This window comes from Struthio camelus, chromosome 12 (genome assembly GCF_040807025.1).
Source record: "Struthio camelus isolate bStrCam1 chromosome 12, bStrCam1.hap1, whole genome shotgun sequence".
Taxonomy (NCBI): Eukaryota; Metazoa; Chordata; class Aves; order Struthioniformes; family Struthionidae; genus Struthio; species Struthio camelus.
Window position 1 is genome coordinate 16,219,246 of NC_090953.1, and position 19,104 is coordinate 16,238,349.

The 19,104-nt window shown below is 42.5% G+C and overlaps 1 protein-coding gene and 1 long non-coding RNA gene across 4 annotated transcripts in view; one reads left to right on the plus strand and one right to left on the minus strand.

Moving 5' to 3' along the window:
• PRTG (protogenin) overlaps positions 1–19,104 on the minus strand; it is an 86,084-nt gene that overhangs the window by 28,101 nt on the left and 38,879 nt on the right. For all 3 annotated transcript variants that reach the window (XR_011143638.1, XM_068957903.1, XM_068957902.1), the window contains exons 9-11: positions 16,844–17,008; positions 15,442–15,747; positions 14,133–14,321 (exon numbers count right to left, since the gene is read on the minus strand). Coding sequence is in view for 2 of the 3 variants with exons in the window: in XM_068957903.1 (XP_068814004.1) it covers positions 14,133–14,321; positions 15,442–15,747; positions 16,844–17,008 (660 nt within the window). In the remaining variant the exon portion in view is untranslated. The remainder of the gene's footprint in view (positions 1–14,132; positions 14,322–15,441; positions 15,748–16,843; positions 17,009–19,104) is intronic.
• Positions 3,402–16,817, plus strand: LOC138068843 (uncharacterized). The gene is made up of 4 exons (XR_011143639.1): positions 3,402–3,703; positions 4,323–4,360; positions 10,377–10,450; positions 15,457–16,817. It is a non-coding gene; the product is annotated as an uncharacterized lncRNA (long non-coding RNA).

Consider the following 19,104-nt stretch of genomic DNA (forward strand, 5'->3'; position numbering starts at 1 on the left):
TACAAATGGCACATTTTTACACACTGACAAAGGCAATCTATTCACAGCACCCAAACTTTCCCCTGAAGCTACGAAATAAATTTTCTGTCAGAACTAACATTTTCTGCTGGTCTGTCATGGACTCCCCATGCCATTTTGACCCTTTTGTGCAGCAAAAGGAAAACACTATCTATCATTACTTGCACCGCAGTGACTTTCTAGGAGGTGCACGGTTTCATTGCAAAAACATCTGTGGTTTGGTGACTCATCTCAGATCGCAAGCTTTGGGAGCTGTGCCGCTGCAAGCACGACTACAAGATGCAAAAGTCGCAGGTAGATCAGCTAAAAAACAATATCGGTCTGGCTCTCTCCTTCTTGGGACAGCAGAGAGGAACTGCACTGAAACACTTCCAAACTGCCAGATGTAGAACAGGTCAGTCACGACAGGAAAACTAGCGGTTACTTAAACACAAAATATGCGTAAGTAGAAACCACCGCTACACTTTTATTAAGCCAAATATTAGTTACATAGTCCATACCCAGCTGCACATATAATTAGGGCCCAAACCTCATGGGGAAGTTCTGTTTTGGCAGGTGTCGCGGGCCGCGCGTGCTCCTGCTCACACAGCACTCCCTTGTATCCGTCGCGCACCAGCTTGCAGCCACGTCCCTGCGAGGCAGAACCTCACCTGCGCTCGGAGCCGGGGGCTTGCCAGCACGCACCGCTGCGCGAGCACCACACCGTTACACAGACGCTGGGCTGACATAAAGCACGCTACCGTCTTAATGCAACTCAAAATTTGGCGCTCATTTGCTGAATACAGGGTGCAGGGGGAGGTTAATCTCGAAGGCAGACAAGTTTTACGGCGAATATGGTGAATACGATGCATTTGTCATGGACTAACAGTTAGTCTGACACACGTTTACTGCCGTTAGTATAGCGGCTCTCGCACTTTCTTTGCTCAAGGTAAATCCGGACGCGCTAAAAATGGTTTAAAAGAAAAGGCTGGCATCAAGCTGCCTTTGTACACTACTTGTTGTGCAAAATGCTCACTGAAACTTTGGCATGTAATGCCAAACATTTTCCAGTTACACAGGTTAATAAGCCAAGAGGCAAGGAAGCCAGTTAACATCACTTGTTAAGTGCTCAGCTCGCACGTCTCAGCTCAGCGGGTAACTTCACCTCAGCTGTGGTGGCATGAGGACACCGGCCTCCATTTCCACAGCCATGAAATCCATCCCAGTATCTCTCTCCATCCATGAGCATGGCTGGTGCTTCCCCTTACTATCCTCTTAGCCACCTCATTTTCTACAGACTCCTCCGACTGGTTGCATGTCTTTGACGTTTAACAAGGGTATTCATTTTAATTACATTTAGATTATGCTGAACAACCTCCCCAGTGGTTTGGCACAGCAGGGTTATTTTTAGCTTTTACATTTTAATACAGCAACATCCTGGACTTCTAAAACATGCCCTGAAGAAAATTTCCATTTGTAATGATCAGAAAAGTACCCAGGACCCTACCATGTCCTTGGCTCTAATATGCACTGGCGTTATATTCAATGGCTCACCGGCAGGTGCTCTTCATAAGGAGCTTTGTGGTAGAATTTGCAGGAAAGTTCATTAAAGGAATATAGTGAGTGACAACTTGTCACCAGGCAATGAAGCCAGATATACTACATACTGGCACCGCTTCCTGAACGCGTTCAGCAAGCGTGTATTTGGCACACGTACCATCTGCAAGGCCAGGAGATTTTGCTCCTTATCTGTAAGAATTACACAAACTTTCATCCTCACACTAACTCCCGCTAAAGCCACGTTTCGATGACGTCCTGTTCACATCTCTTGCCGGGCCTGAGCTCTGGTCCTCTACGGTTGTTCACCAGCAGGGTTACTGAATCTCTATTAGCAGCGGCAGCTGGGCAAGTTAATGTCATTGTAGCTTTTAGTTAAATAGATTACGTTAATGGTTTATTTGAAGATTATTTAATTAAGACCAAATCTCTGGAACGGTCGTCTTGAAAGCACCATAGACGGACCTTGCAGGTGGTATAAAAGGGGTCAGCTTGCTCAGGTGCACTCTGAATTTGGTCCTAATATTCTCAGGAGCTCAAATCCTTTACTCAACAGAGGAATTTCCCTCTCTGAACTACTTTCTGAGGACTGATGCCCTTCTACAAAATGCATCAACACAAGAAGAGTAGCCTGAAAGACTGCAGCTACCTGAAACTTCTGAAAATCTTTTTGTTCTAGCTGACAACACAGTACTACTACTTATTTCATCTTTGGGGGGTTCTGTAATGAAAAATATGTATTTTCTCCCATTTGGAAATGGATTACAACATGTTTTAATGTAAATACTACTTACTAGAGATAAATACTACTGCACTTTAAAGGATGCTCAAAGTCAAGCACTGAAAAGCAGCAACAACATGGAAAAGTAAATTACAATTTTGCAGAATCTGGATAGAATTCCACAGACTGACATTCTTCTCCAATTATTTTTTTTTCATGTGTTTGAAGTATTATATACACTGGAATTTGGCCTAGCTGAAATTTTTCCTTCAAAATGTTTCCCCCCCCCCCTTTTTTTTTTTTTTTAAAACAAATTGCTCTTTTAATGGGAAGCAATGTTGTTGTCAAAATGTTTGATCGCAGACCAGCTGTAATTTAAATCTTTCACCATACCTGCTGTATTTTTTTATGAGTTAATTTTGTGAAGAACAAGCGTTGAATACATGTCAAACCTTGTATTAACAAGCTGAAAGTTAGCGACGATAGATTGGGAGGCTAATCATAATCAAGAGTTATTTTTGTTATCTTTCCTAATGCATTCTAGATTTAAATCCCAGCTACATTAGTATCTTGATAGAAAAAGGGAGGGGAAAAAAATATCTTGATGTAATTCCTCTGCACGTGAAGTTTATACAACACTTAGAAAATGGAAAGCAGCCTGACTGATTGATTACTTAAGTAAAATAAACATACAGCTACTTAACTCTTAGCTAGCTATCGGCCTTTGCACAATTAAAAGGGTTTCCCATCATCAACGCTGCTTCACACGCGCTAAATCGAGCCTGCAAGCTTGACAGGCGCCGTAAGCCAGCGTCGGCGGCCGCGGCTGCTGGCAGGGGCCAGGCTGCCAGCGCCGCTCTGCCCATGGCGCCCTGGCGGACCGATCGCTCGCCCCGGCCCAGGCGCGCCGAGCCGCCCGCGGCCGGGAGAGCCCACGGCCCCCCACGGCCCCCCACGGCCCCCCGTACGCCCGGGGCGCTTCCCTCAAGGGGCAGCTGTCATCCAGCGGAGCCCGGCCGCCCGCGCCTCAGCTCTGCCCCCGTGGCGGGGTGCCGCGCCACGCTCGGTTTCCCCCGCGGCGCCGCCGGCCGCCCCCTGCCGCAGCCTTGGCAGGTCCGGGTGCCCTCCCCCGGGACTGCAGGAGGCCGGCCGGAAGCCGGGTCCGGCCGCCGGCTCCCCCTCGCCACGTCCGTGCCAGGGCTCCGGCAGCCGAGCTGCGGCAACGGGTTTTCCCGGGCAAACGGCCGCCCCGACCCAGGCTCTCGGACGGCTGGGAAACGAAGAGAAATCGGACCGAGACCTTCAAAGGGCTTCCAGAGCAGCAGGGAGAAGGCAGAAAGAGCTCAGCGGAGCAGAAAGGCGAGGCTGGCCCAACTTAGCGGTTATTATGCAAACAGAAATTAATACAAAAACATGATACTGTAAGAGGTAGGTTTCGGATGGAGAAGAAACGCGGGGCTAGACTGACGGAGGAAGGACGAGGCGCAGAGAGGTCCCATTTTTCTCCCGACCGTTGCTAGACGCACAGGCACGGGGAGGCGCACAGACGGGCAGCCAGGCAGCAGGGCGCGAGCACACCCGTCCCCGGGCGTCCCACGGTCCCACGCGCAACAGCCAAAGCGGACGCGCACCTCCGGCCGGCCGGCTGCCTTAAGGACAGCTCTGGGGTCTGGCATGCAGACGCACCTTCACCACGCGTTTGGGGGCCATACCGTGTGCCTGATCCCTTGTCCGCGCAGTTCCCGCGTTTGTGCATCCGGACAGCCACAGCGCACGTAACTGCTGCATACAAGCGGCAGAAAACTTGAGTCATTCACTGGCCTACCAACCCGGGATCAAGAATATGCTTCCCTCTCCTAACTTCCAAAAACCTATGTGCGTTAACACTAAGTAACTTTGTTTTGCACCACTCACCAGTTTGAGGCAGGGTAAAACATTCTACTAGGAGAATGGCAAAAATCTGGTAGAACTTGGTATAAATGCTGAAATAACACTTTTTTTTTTTTTTTTTTGCAAAACTTGATTTCTACTAAACTTTTTTTTCCAGATGCAAAAAAATCAAAGGTTTGGAAGAGAAGTTTCATGGTAAGAATTTCTGCTTGCAACAAAAGATTGCTTTTCCCTACTTCCCACACACCCTCCTCCCTTCATTGGTCACAAAAATGCAACTTCAGGCAGCCTGAAAAAACACTGGCTTTTCCACAATTGCATCTTTTACCAAAAAAGAAAACAGTTTAAGTTAGCAATAATGCCCTCATGACAAATATACCCTAAACAAGGTACTACTGAAGGCAGGAAGGCTACCAGGGCGCAAATTAACTCAGCTTTAGAAATGCATTTACTTATCGCTAATACAGAATTTGCAAAAAGCCCCTGCTATTAACCTTCCCATATAACTTTATCACAACTGGTCACATGACCCAAAAGAGTAACAAAAACTCCAGAGAAATCAATCACTTCAGTTAACATTTTGATCACAACATCTGGATTTTTGTTAAACAAATGAAGAAAATAAAAAAAAAACACACAGGGAAAAAAAATTAAGAAATGTAACTAGCCCTGTACAGCAAATGTTTTCTTCTGTCCACTCTGAAGTCTCTTTCATGTGCTAATGGTGGCATTTTTTTAAACTCTTCCCCTTTGACTTACTCAGACCTTTAAGGACCTCACACATCTAATGGTTCCTCACATTCACCAAGAACAATCAAGAGAGGTCTGGGGGTTGACATGCAGTATGATTAATGGACAATGTTGATTTAATTTCCTATAACAGGAGTTTTCTCTAAGCCTTCTCCAAGGAGCAGTTTCTCTGCAATCCAGGACTTAAGTATTTTACTAATGAAGTCCAATAAATAGCAAATTAAATAATGCTGCCTCCCAGAGACACATCCTCCCCTTTTAGAGGAAGAAAAAACAAAACAAAACAAAAAAACCCCCACTGTATTTAAAGTTCTATTTAGAGCTAAAATAGGCCGTATAACATATATATATGTAGGGTTTTTTCTCCCTGTAAAAAATATAAGCAATTGTCTGCTCGTTCCTGCCATTTCAACTGCTTGGGTTTTTTCTTTAAAAAGGGAGTAGAAGTTAAAGTTATAGTATAAGAAATTAAAATGTATTGGTCATTTTTACAAAATATCTATTAAAATACTCATTGTAATGCTTGGAAACATTTCCAAAAACAACCTTGAGGTTAATTAAAAAAAAAAAAAAGTAAATGTTTTCAAAAGACGACCAGTATGTCCTTTTCAAGGAGCAAATTTAACTCTCAGCTCCAGGAAATGCCCGGTGAAACCCTATTTGCATGCACCCTATACGTCCCCACTGGTACTCAATCAGCGTGACACAATTCCCAACCGAGCTCCCCGCCGGCTTGGTTTCAGGCGGGCCCTTGCCAGCCCCAAGGACGCACAGAGCATTTCCTGCAAGGCCCCCATCGCTTTTGCACCGCTGAAAGCTTTACCTTTAAATACTTTCAAGACGACACAGTTTGCTTTTCTAGAGGCTGGCAAATTACCTTGACACAAGCCAATAGCCTCTCCCTCCAACACCCTCGACTCCAGGTCTTAGAGCAGCTGCTACTCAGTTAGTCCCATGTCCCTAAAGAAACAACGCGTCCGACCTCAGCTACAGGGGCAGTTGACCAAAAGGCAGAAAGTCTACCCAAAAACAGGCAACAGCCCTCCATGGCGCTGGAACAGCCCCCTGGAAGATAACCGCTACCGTTCCCTTAGCAAAGCCTGTATCTTTACGTTTTTATCTTTAAAATTGTGGCAGGGCATTGCCCCATGAAATAATGGAGCTTCTTTCATCCTGACGGCTCCCACTACCCCTCTGGAGAGCCAGGCTCAACCGGTCGCAACATACCGCTTCGTTTTTTGCAGTACGGTACCTTCGATCTTTATTCTGTGCTCGGGTATCTCTTTCCTCACCTCATCCTTCCCCTTTACAGGGCAACTAGCCTGGGAAGTTAAAATGAATTACTGCAAAAGTCCAGGCACGCTTAAATGAGGGTGCTGGGACTATCTTTTCCCAACTCAATGGATTCAAACTGGAAAAGCTCGGACAGCATATTCAGGAAGGCTTTTTATAAAAGGAAAAATTAGGCAATCCTTCCAACACACAATCTGCCTGTTTCTGAAAGATCTTAACCACCTGCCTAAGGGAGCAAGCGTGCAACTTGCTGACCCAAGATCACCGCTTAACATGTACATAGTTCAATAATTTTCCATTAGGTTTAAACCTAGCCATTTCAAAGCCATTTCACAGCTCTGATTTAATCCAAAGAAGCCTAGAGCTTACTCTTATTTTGGTAGTTTGTCACGTTTTGTCACATGTCACACTTCAAACAGCATCAAAACAGATATGTTGCTCATGCTGATGTTACAGATTTCAGTATTTCAAAGCCTATTAAAGTTGATTACTGGCTAAATCAGTAAATTATAGAGAGGCTTGATGGTGTAATTTAAAATTGAGAAATACATTAAACTTTAACTAAAGCTTTCCATTACAAATGAGCTACGTGAGAGTGACATGTACTTCCAAAACCAAAACCGAGGGCAGATGCGTTTGTAATGCCACTTAAAAACACGAAAACCGGATAAATCTGAAACTTCTTGGACAGAAGCAAACAAACAGTGTCAGAAAGAATACGTGATGACCAAAGTAAACAATGCTTTTTTCTAACAACAACAACAAAAGTCAACGTGAAAATGTCCAATTTTGACACAAATCCATGACAGTGGTCAGTGCGCTAGACACAAAAGGTAATTACAGACCTCCACAGGAAGGACGGCACGAGGCTTTCACAGCTTGAACTGCATAGCAAGTACGCAGCATTAGCAGCTGATGGCTAACTGCCCTCTCTTGAGCAAATCTGCTCAAAACAAGCTGATATTTATCTAGGATTCCCACTCTGTTGCCTGTAAGAGCGCTTAAGTAAAACCGAGGCAGAGACAGTCGTCGTAGGGATGCCGTGCCAACACGCTCCGACAAAGGGACACGCAGCTGAACGCGAGCTTCGGTTTTGCTCAGTAAGAATTCAATTTACAACCCGAATGAATCAATTTGTCACCTGAGCACAGCAGTCGAATATTCTTCTTCCATAAGGGAGGCACAAACAAAGTGCCCACAGCCTAAGAAACCTCCCCCTCCCCTTGCCAGTCCCCTTTAATCCCTGGGTTTTTTTTTTTTTTTCTTTTAAACCTGGGGGTGGGGGGATTTCTTGTTGTTGTTTTAAAAAGGAAGCGACATGCAGCTCAGCCAGGTCTGCCTGTGGAGCGAGGCTCCGGCAGGCGGTGACAGGTTGCCTCTCCCGACCGTGCAGCGAGGAGAGCTGCGCGCTGCTGCCGGGCCGGGGCAGCGTGCCGTCGCATCGGGGTACGCGCGCGTACGCTGCCGTCGCTGAGCGAAAAGGCTACTTTCAAACATGCCTGATCTACTTCTGGGGCTTTTGGGTTTATTGCTCTGCAATATGATCAATTCCTCCCCCCCCAGCCCGCAGATCCCTCCTGTTGTAGCTGATAAGCAGTAGTCGCACGCCTGCTATACACAATCAGCAGAACTGGCAGATAAGAGGTTTAGTGTAAGGATGTAATCAGCATGGGTAAACACTACACTGACCCAGCTGTAAACAGTGGGAATAAATGATAATATTTGTCCTGGTCACCTACTGAGCTATTAGACACACTTTTCACAATGTAAATGTAACGCCTTCCCAGTGGCGACAGTACATACAGTACTGTCACACGCTCTCATTAACAGCAATACTAAGGCTTTTTTCCATCTTTATGAAGAACTCGAGTCCTTTCCCAAGTATTATTTTTTTAGCACAGCTGCAGTTTATTCAAATCAACATTTTCACTGACTGTGTCTGACTCAACATAAAGGAGATCTGTAATTATTATATTCTATTTTGCTGACTGGCTTTTGGGAACAATTAATCAGGAAAAAAAGTGTGGAAGGAGAAGGCCTCTGTTTGGTTTCAGCTTTTTTTTTTTTTTTTTTAAACTCCTTGGAAATATATCGGACAATTTTTGAAAGGCAAAAGGATACAGAAGGGATGCTCCTGGATTTTAGTACTGTGCATATTAAAAATGCTTTCTTCATGGTTATATTTTCAGTTGATAGGGAAGTCGGTTTGATAACCTGAAATGGTATTTCATGGAGCTGTACAAATGTTTGGTTCCTTGAAATTGTACAGGAATCCCAAGCTGAAACAGCATAGTAACTTATAATCATGCAGGAATATCAATCTCCATACACAGAGTTTGGGATATCCCAGACATGAGACTACACTGGCATCCATGAAACTGGGGATCAAGCTGAAATAACTAAATTAACATGTTGATAATCATGGAACAAAAAATAAGGAAAAAAACCTTATAGTCTGCCTTCTAAATATTACAGTATTTGGGGTTCTTAAAGAGAAAGCTATATGAAAGCTAAGGTTCAAAAACGTTTTGTGAGTCTGTATCACATGCACTTGAAATATGGTGAAAAGCAAACCACTATAGCATATCTGTCCATAATAGTAACCCTTTTAAAAAAAAAAAAAAAAAAAAAAGAACTTCATAAGCACTTTTACTGAGTTACTTCCAAAGACACTTGGGTGACAGGCATCAGGTAGTTTAATCTCCGAGAAATTTTCTTTGCATTGTCTCTCTTCTCATACATTTTTATTCCATTGCCGATAGACTGCAGAATTACCTTGATGTTTTTGCTGCCCTGGAGTAAAGCTTAGCTATAATCACGGTTATAAAGAGGTATCAGTAGATTCAGAGGAAACTAAACAACTTAAGACTAAGTTTCTGGGGGAATGCTAATCGTAGCAGGTAGTGGGCTAATTCTTTGGCAGAAGCTCCCTTTTCAGAGGTGAGTGCCACAGTCACAGCATTATGTCTTGGTGTCACTCAAACTTTGCAGAACTCCTCATGAAACCACCTAGAAGTTTCTTTGGTTTTGGCCTGGGAGGAGGAGAAGGCACTTCCCCTCGTTCCTCCTACTCCTGAACAGAAAGAGGTGGGGCATGAAAGAGTCTCCAGACAGGGAGGTCTTTCTCATTCAGACCAAACTTTTTGAGAACATGCAGTAAACTGCATAAAGTTTATTAAAAATGAATCTGACAGAAGGTAAGTATTTTCCCAAAAGAATGGGTTCGGGGGGCATGGGGGGGAAGAGAAACCACCTCCATTTGAAAGCAGAACAACCAAACATTTTCAGTCGGTGGTACCGCCAAGACCTCTGGTTTCTGGTAACGCGGGAGCGGAGCAGCAGGAGAAGGAATGAGGGACAGTGATGCCTCTCAGGGCCTGCGGCAGAGCTGGCCCCAGGCAGGCACGGGCAGCTTTCCAGAGAGGCTCGCGGCCACAGAGGAATCAATGACCCAACTCTTACAAGAGCAGGTAGCTCCACATCACAGCCCACAACCCCCGGCAGCCTGCGGGGGAGCCCAACACGCACCGGCACGAGCCGCTGTCCTGCGTGTCCGTGCAGTGGGCAGGACAGGAATTTCCAGCGGCTCTCCCGGGGGTCCTGCGCCAGGGAAAGGTTAAGGTATGTGGTCTTGGATGCCCAAAGTGTTTTCACCAAAGCTAACAGACCAGTTTCTCCATCCCCTAGGGGTCTGGCTGAAAATGGTTATGTAGGATGCTATCAACCCATACGCAACAGAAACAAAAGGGCACCTAAGTTGTGCACATCTTTGCCACAACCCGTTTGCCCCAGGGCTTCGCGTGCGGTTAGTAAGAGCGTACATTAGCCTTGTCACCCAAGCGCGACTCTCCGAGATCCTCGCTGCAGCTGCCGTCGCCCCAGGCGCAGAGGGCACCGACGGCACGACACCGCTCCGCGTTTCCCCACCACTGACGGTGCAGAGTTCACTGCTTCCGTTTGCAAAAACGCTGCTGTCAGCAACATGCTTTTTGGTAAAGGTGCCCGACCTACAACTATACACATAAGAACTTAAAAAACACCCAAGAGAGGGAAAATGCCTATTCCAGGCAGCTTTAAAAACAGTGTCCTTGCATTACTCAGCCTCGTAATGGACCATCCTTTCTTGAGTTTGTAATCCAGAAGCTGAATTTGGTTTTATACTTTCCAGATGCAGGTCACAGATGAGATTCCCATCAGCATGCCCACCTTGCTATACAGAAGCTCCTGACTCCAATGAACCTGGTAAGGTTAAAATGGGCTCTCCTGAGCCACTACTCCTGCTGTAGGCTCTAGCCCTCCTCCAGGCCACAGAGGTGCAAACCCAATGAGCTGGGACAGGCAAATAGTAGCGATGCACATGCGTATGTCTAAAATGCTCTTTGAAAAAAACAATTCAAAGACACAAAAGGGCAAAAATGAGCTTCTCTGACATTTCTTTTGTTTTAACTTTCAAACTTTGCCAATCCCTCTCACGCTGCAGGGAGGAAAGGCTCCCAAACGAGCTCTTCCACCAAGCAGACTCGCTCTGACTTCTGAACACGTCCTGAAACACTATAGAAGCGAAAGCTGTACCAGCCAGTTCGTGAAGGCACAGGATTTTGCCCGGGAGAGTCAGAACTTTCTAGAGCAAGAGGAAGCAAAGGCAAATTAAAAATAGAGGCAAAAATGCATGGTATGCACCCAAGGGTCTGCTCCTGTGGCAAATTCAAGTGATAACGTTAATGGAATTTTACACTGGACTAGGAAGTGGCCTGCTGTTGAAAAATAAATGCCAAGACCTCTAACACAAACAAACGTCTACGTGAAACTGTGGGTATTTATTTTGAGAATGGCAGCCCTGCATCTGATCAGAGCGTTTCACTCTATTTACATGGTGACTATCATGCTAAATAATCCAGTTAAAAATACACAGAAGTAATTGGGTAGACCTACAGTGGAGTGAAAGAGATCGGGTCTGAAAAACACGGGGCAGGAACCAACAGGAGATTAAAACACACAGCATAATATTCAAACGGCTGTGTTTAATGTCCATTCATGGTAACCCCTTTTACACTGGCACTGTTGTTTCTGCTTTGTCTATCAGCCTTGTCCTTCCATCAAAAGTCCTGTAGCCATCTGCAAGTCATTTGCTGTTCAACAGTGGCTTCAGTAGAGTTTGGAAGCCAGGCAACCTCAGTGGCAACAGATAACACACGAAAAACTACTCCATTTTTGTTACTGGGAATTACCCAATACTTAAGTGTATTCTTCCACATTAGGAATAATCTTTTGTGGTTTTTTGCCTGTATTATCCAACATGTATGAAACTGAAAATTCTTAATAAACCTTTCTCCTTCAGATCTCATACTTCCAGAATTCTACTAATGCCTGTAGCTCATAATGAAGACACTGAAGGGTCCTTTAAGCTACTGATTTATTGACAGCCTCTTTAAAATAATGTCCTCAGGAGAGGCAAATGCCTGACAGAACATCAGCCCTCAAAGCCTCTGCCTAGTTCACTAAGATTTTTTTTTTTTTTAACCATAGTCAGAAAATCTAGCGATGGCTTGCCTTGCTTTGTCTCAAATTCTGCCAGGTACAGCCAGTTCCTATTAAGTAATATTTTAATTAGAAACATGTAAGTGAAATAGCCTTGTCCAGAATGATTTAAGTTACTCATGGGAAATGAAAAGCAAATTGGTTCCCTAATTACTAATATGTGGATCTTGCTACACTCTCTGCGGCTATATGTTACATATAATTTTTATATCTCCTCTGGTCTCCACATGTATACCTGCTATGAGCAGAGAAAGGATGGTCATGTACTGTTTTCAAGGAAATAATGTAGCATGTACAAGCATTTCAGACAGACAGCTTCTCAATGGACACACAAAGTAGTCAAGCAGGTACTATCACTATCAAAAGTCTGTGTGGACTTTGCAGGCTTCAACACGTGTAGTCATCTTAGCTTTGGAAAATCATGACCTAATAAAACTTCCTGTGCCAAATAAGAGCCTTTTGTAGGTTTAGTAATGAGTATCTTTCTCCTTAAATGCTATGAAGCAAGAAAAAACAAGATACTTGCAAAGAAACTTATATATGAAAACTCCCCATATTTGATATCCACATTCAAATAACTCGTCAATACATAAAACCAAAACATCCTCCCCCCCAAATAAACACAGCTAACTTCTAATGAAGTTACCCGAAAAAAAACCACTCTTCAGTGGATCTATTCTGTGGCATCATAAATTATACACGTGTGGGAGAAATAGAAAGGATGGAGAGCAGATTATATGAGACATATCCTGTTTTGGACTCAGAATTGTGATAAGGAATCCTCAAAACACCGCATGCAACATGACTGCACGGATAACTAGGCATATGAGCCTTTCCTTACTCACACTCCTCAGAATTTGGATAACAATGTGACTACATGGAAGTTCTAATTCCCCAAACTTGCTTTGCTTTTGTTTTCTCCTCTGCCTACATGCTTTACCAGTAAGACGAAACAGTAAAACATATGGATAAAATGTATATTTTAACATAATTCTGTCGAACAAGATTTTGATCTGAGGAGGGATTTACATACTGAGAAAACCTATTGTGTTGGGGGTCACACAGTTAAGAAGTTTGCATGCGTTTGGAATTATTGTTTTGTAACTGCATAATAAGAAAACAGAAAAAAAAAAATATATATATATATATATGTATGTCATAGGACAGAGACACCACATCCTTCCAGCCCACTGCTCTTTTGTCTCACAGCTCTGTTAAACAGTCAGCTGCTGCCAGATGCTCTGGCTAGGAATGGTCACAGATGGTCAGTTGTCCAGTTAACAGAGCCGAATGCTTCCCTCAAATCTCCCCTAAAATAGCATCTGAACTATATGCAGCAGATGAGAATATCTGAGCATGGTCAAGAGGCCATTTGACCCAGTTAAGACTGCAGGTCAGTTTTAATAATTTAGTCAAGATTAGATCTCCACGCTGCCCCTAAGTAAACTATTTTGACACATTTCAAACACTCAGTGTCAAGTTCTATACTATTTTTGCTGATTACATTACAGATCACAAATTTTTATGAAAAAAAAAATCTCAGTTACATATGCAAACAGAAGCACCTTGTACCTAGGGGTGATACTGACATATCTGAACTGCCATAGATTGCAAGAGCTGCAGGAGGAATCAGAGTCCGACGATCAATGGAAAGACCCCGACGGGATTCAGCAAGCTCTATGCCCTAATCTTTGTGCTCTATCCTGCAAATATTTGCCAGTACTCCTTAAAATATTAATGGGATAATAACATGCACAGGGGCTACTAGCTTCTACCCCATGCATGTTACCATCCCATTAATATTTTAAAACACGGTTCTAAATCATAAACTTATTCACTCTAAGAGACTATAAAATAGAGTGATCAATTTTTCAATAGAGTGATCAATCAATATTTTAAGGTATTTACAGTTTATTTTTACCTTAGTATCCCAGTACTGTAGCTATGACAAAAGGCATGACTACAAGTAACCAGGAAAACCCTTTGGTATTTTGCAATTATTTGTCACTGTTATTAGACCAGGCACAAATACATAAAAGCTGAAAAAAACTGAGCATTAAATTGATAGTAAAAATGAGAGAGACTTGTGTCCTTTACTAGCAGTATTTACTACTTATTAGTTCTAGGTCTTGTGATAGTTAATTGGGGATCCTTCTTCCAATTTATACGAAATTTGCAAGATCTGGTCATTTAAGCGTTGTGCAACATCTCTACGGCTAGCATTATTCCATTGACCACACAGCTCATACTTGCATAGTTTACTGCTAGTAAAATAGTCAAACTTAACATTTTCGCCTTATAGGTCTCAAGTAAGATTTAAGTTTCTTAAGATATCCTTCGACTTTATTTTCTTCTAGAACAGTTAAAAAATATGTTATACACTCACCTAAACCACTGACAGTATATTCAAGGTCACTGGCATCCAACAGAATTGGTCCATTCTCCTGCTGACCTTCCTCCTTGTAATATAACTTGTACCCTTGAATGGTTGCAGTGTCCTCAGAGTCCTGCTGCCACTGTACTGTTATGGTTGTACAGTTCATTGGCTCCAAACGCAGCTCAGGAGACTTTGGTGCTGTTTGAGCGAAATATACATAATATTTTTATATTCTAGAAACAAATAACTTCCACGTTCCATCTGGATTTCCATCACTCTAAAGCTCACTCAAGGTTTTGATTCCAGCTCATCTGTCTACTCGCGTTATTATTTCTTTTTCTTGCTTATCTAGCTAATCCAAAAGCTTAATCTAGGATAAGTCAGAAAGGAACCATTTTGGAGTTTTTTGAACAGAGAATTGAATTTGTAAGGAAAATGAAAACAATCAAAAGATGATTATAAAATTAACTCCTGCTTTAAATTAAGCCAGAGCAAGTATGATTACTAATAACATCCCCCTTTCTTAAGTGCCAATAATTCACTACAGAAGTCAGAGTTCAATGAAATCCAAACTGGGTGGATGTGGACTAAAACTAAGAAGCAAAGTTACAAACTCAAATCTACATCTGTAAGGCACTCACCCGAAGTTGAATGACATTACTACATAATACTCATCATATAAGCCAAGTCAATTATAACAGCTTAAATCAGACTTCAAGTATAAAGTCAAAAAACACGTGCATTTTGCTTGTAATGTACAGATACATGCATTAGCTCAGCTCCTTTAAGTAAATGCACACACAAGGCAACATGTGTAATGTCCCTATTTACAGAAGTGGGTTTTACATTGAACAGCAATGCATTTTTTAGTTAAAGTTGAAAAGCTTTACCTAAGAAAAGACTGCACTGTCATTGGAAATGAGGATAAAACCTTACAAACAAGATTTAAAGATTCCTACCACCATGTCAAATATGCAAACATGAACATGGGGAAAGAACCAAAGACAATCAAAATAATACATCCACTTTTCTTCTACTGCCACATGTAAGGCCTTACACAGGACAGATGAGGTCCTCTTTAATTTGTGATCCTGAAACTATGTATTAACTGCATTTAATTTATTACAGCAACCACAAGTTTGTGCAGATTATATACCGAATGATGGTTAGAACACTATTTTCTAGATCACCAAAGCGAGTACATGTAACAGGAAAATCTATTTCAAATTCTTGCACTACCTGTCAGAAAAAAATTGGAGCCTTCAGCTAAAGCCTGCAATTGACCCCATCCCCAGGCTGCCAGTAACATAAGAATTACCTTTCACACTTGTAGCTTTAGGAGTCCGGTGGGAAGTCCACAGAGACGCCTCTCCCCAGCCAATTCTCGTTGCGGCGGTGATACGAACCAAGTAAACGCTGTCAGGCCTCAGGCCTTCGAGGAGATACTCATCTGAAGTCCCAGGAAGCTCCAAGACTTGGATTTTGCTCTCGGTGCTGAGACGGAAAGACAGACGGTACAGGACCACCTGGCCTCGCCTATACTTCGCTGGGATTGGCAGCCAAGAGACGAGAATATCCGTAGGACTCCGGCTTGTCAAACTAATTTCAGGAGCTCTCAAAGGAACTAAAAAGGACAAAGTTTTTGAGCTTAGGGAAAAGAGGGATCTAAAATTTTCATCTGATACCTTAACCTATGCTGAGGTACCAGTAATATGCGAGCATTGCCCAAGAAGGTTTGTAGACTCTCGTTTATTTTGGGGATAACGTGACATGGCTCATACTTCTTACCTTCTGCATACAATACAGATTTAGCAAACTCCTTCTTGAAAGACCCTCAACACCATCCTTTCTAACCACTGCCAGCAGTAACTGAGGGCAAACAGCACCTTACTGATCCGATCAACTGATTCTCAAAGTTAATATGCCATAGCTTAAATCGGGAGGCTGGACAACAACCTGTAGCGCTGAAGAGTCACTGCACGTTTCCTTCTGCCAACTGCGTTACAAGGGTAGCAGCAGCTCCTGGCAAAGAGACGGGCAGACAGCTGGAACTGGTATCGTTTCAGCCTGCCAAAGCTTAGCCCTGACACAACTTGTTAATCAGCTCTAACAAACTGTGCCGAACAGTTTGTTGTTGCTGCTGTGTTCAGGTTAGCCAGACTGCTGCCCAGAAATTGGTTAATATAGTCTTTCTGAAATTCTGATTTCAGTAATTAGTACATACAGACCCAAAAAATAAAATACTTTAACACTCTGGTATGTCAAATTGCTATGCCAAATTTTCCTTCAAAAGCTGAAGGAAATGCAGTGGGCGTGCAGTTTGATTCACGTTTCAGATGCCCACATCATCACATACATCTGTGCACAAGCAATGAAGCTTTCTGCTGGCAGGGCGAAAAAGATTTTAATTTGCCTACTATTAAACATTCATAGAGGCAAAATCCTAGACTATGACCAAATTCTTGAAGATACAGGGCAGTTATTTAAGTGGTTTAGTGAAATATTCTTTCAACGTAAAAAAGACACTTGATGTAATATACAACCAGAATGTCACTTGATTCTCATTCCTTTCACTAGCCGGCTCGTCTTCCACCGCGTGCATCCAGAAGTCTCACCGATGTCAGTGGAATTTGGGATCCTCAAAAGCTCTCAGCACTGGATTGCACATCTCAGTGCAAATAAAAATGCTCATTTTAGTCAATGGTATTTATTTGTCTTACCGTCTTCAAGCGTGTGCTGAGTCACATGATCTGACATCTGACTGGCTCCCAGAGGCATATAAGCTACAATATAGAAGGTATAGTTGCTGGCTGGTTCCAAGTCATCAATAATGTAATGGGTTGTATCATTTCCAATGACCACTTGGTACTCTTCATTGTTTAAACCTGGCATAAAACAAAGGTTAAACAAAAAAAGATTGCTGACAATTTCTAAACATCAGAGTATCCTGTCTCTGAGATCTTATAAAGTTAATTCATGTTCTTCCCCAGCCTACCTCTACTTTGTCAGCCCTACAAAGTAGAAGCTCTTTTATGCACAGGAGTAACTGTGTCTTGCTGTGGTGTAGATTATGGTGTTTCAGGATTTTCCTGAATAAGGGATGCTGAATGCAGTTCTAAAACCCTTTTTAGAATTAGTCACAACAAACTGTGCCCAATGTACAGTAACACAACAGGCAAGCTCTAATAGCCTTATCATTCACAGCAAGCCTTTAAATCTATTTGTTTAGAGTCCGGGCTTTTTTTGAAAACCTATTTACAGAGCCTTCCTATAGCAGACCGGGAGGAATGCGAGGGCTCCACTCTATCAAAAACAAAAAACAAACAAAACAAACAGAAAGAAAAAGAAGTTGTTCAGCAAAAGGATCTCATTTTAGCCTGCAAATTCTATTACGTTTGATTGACATGGTTTTTTTCTTTAATTCAGAGAGAGGGCAATAGGAACAGCCCAGAATGAGCTTCAAAAATGTTTTGCTCCTTAATGAGTTGTTAAAAGAAAAAAAAATTCTCAGCAATTCACATTAAGATATGCATAGCAATGTATGCAGCAGTCCTTGTCTTTGTTGGGCTTTATCCCTATAGAGGAAGGCTATAAAGTGGAATAAGTGTGGTGAAAGCTGCAGTGTTAAGGAACAATTCACACCAAACGCATGTCAACTTAATCAAAACTCTGTAAGAGGCAGCTCCTCCTCTTCACAACTGAATTTATAAACAAAACGAAAGGCAAATTCCACCATTAAGTTTTCCCACATTTATGAATTAACTTGATAGCATTTTAATTAGACAAGATTAGGAGCATCTCACAACAGACTAGTTAATGGCTTGTTAATTAGGAATTGCAAGGCACGATTTCTGACCTGCTAAACAAGATCCTTGAGCTCAAATTAAAAGGACTTGTTCTCTCATTGAAAGGATTGCTAGGCCTCATGCAGAGGCCCTAATGAAACAGCCATAATAGAGAACAAGGCTGGCCTTCCACCACAATCAGCGTCCCCTTTGTGCCTCCCCTAAATCACTAACAAGGAATTAACACACTCCAACATGCACGTTCATCAGACCCTTATTCTTCTTGCTACCATGACCCTGATTCGCATGTAAAATATTCTGCTTAAAGGAAAAAAAAAGCAAAAAAAACAAAAAACCACCTGTTATTTTCTTCAACCAACTTTATTAAAACACTAACTTTTTATATAGGGATGAGGGCCTGAACCTGTTTTTACAGTGAAGCATCTGAATACTTGAGTTGTGAAAATAAGTGAGGACTGATGGTGTCTTTTGTATTCAAAGCACCTACTACATGTGAGCTCAGAGAAAAAAAATCTCTGAAACTGCATAGGATTAACGCATGACTCAAACTTCCTTTCTGTTTAAAGATTATGGAATCACAGGCATCAGTGTAATTCAGGAGGCTTAGCAAGACTGGTTTAGTTCTTCTTTTTACAGTAAAATGTTGCTTACTCACTTATACTGACAAATGAGGTTTCTATATAAAACGAGAGTAATCTATCAATATAAAAAGTATAAGGAAAAAGGTTACATGTACTTCAAATCTTAAGCAAGTAAAATATAGTTCAGCCAAATACGTCCGAGATCCTTTGTGATACCAAGATATAAATTAATATTCATTAGAGACTGAAATAAATGGTGAGGGTAGACTAGGGAAAGGTAGGCTGATGGGAATAACGTCAGCAATAAACATTCACGTAGACTATTTACATGAATACATAATTATCCAGCATTCTTCCAGAGTAAATAAGGTGTGGACGATGTCTGCCGTCTGTGCCAGCACCAGGTGATACTGTAAATGTCATCTTATTAAGGAAAACCTTTTGACTCAATATTTTATTTGAATTTCTTTAAATACAGCTGGTTCTGTATTTAACATTACAGAACTGACTGATATGACACTGCCAAACAAAGGCATGCTTTCGAGCTTTTCAACAACGCCTCTGACATGTGGCTAACACCCTCAGAAAGGTTCA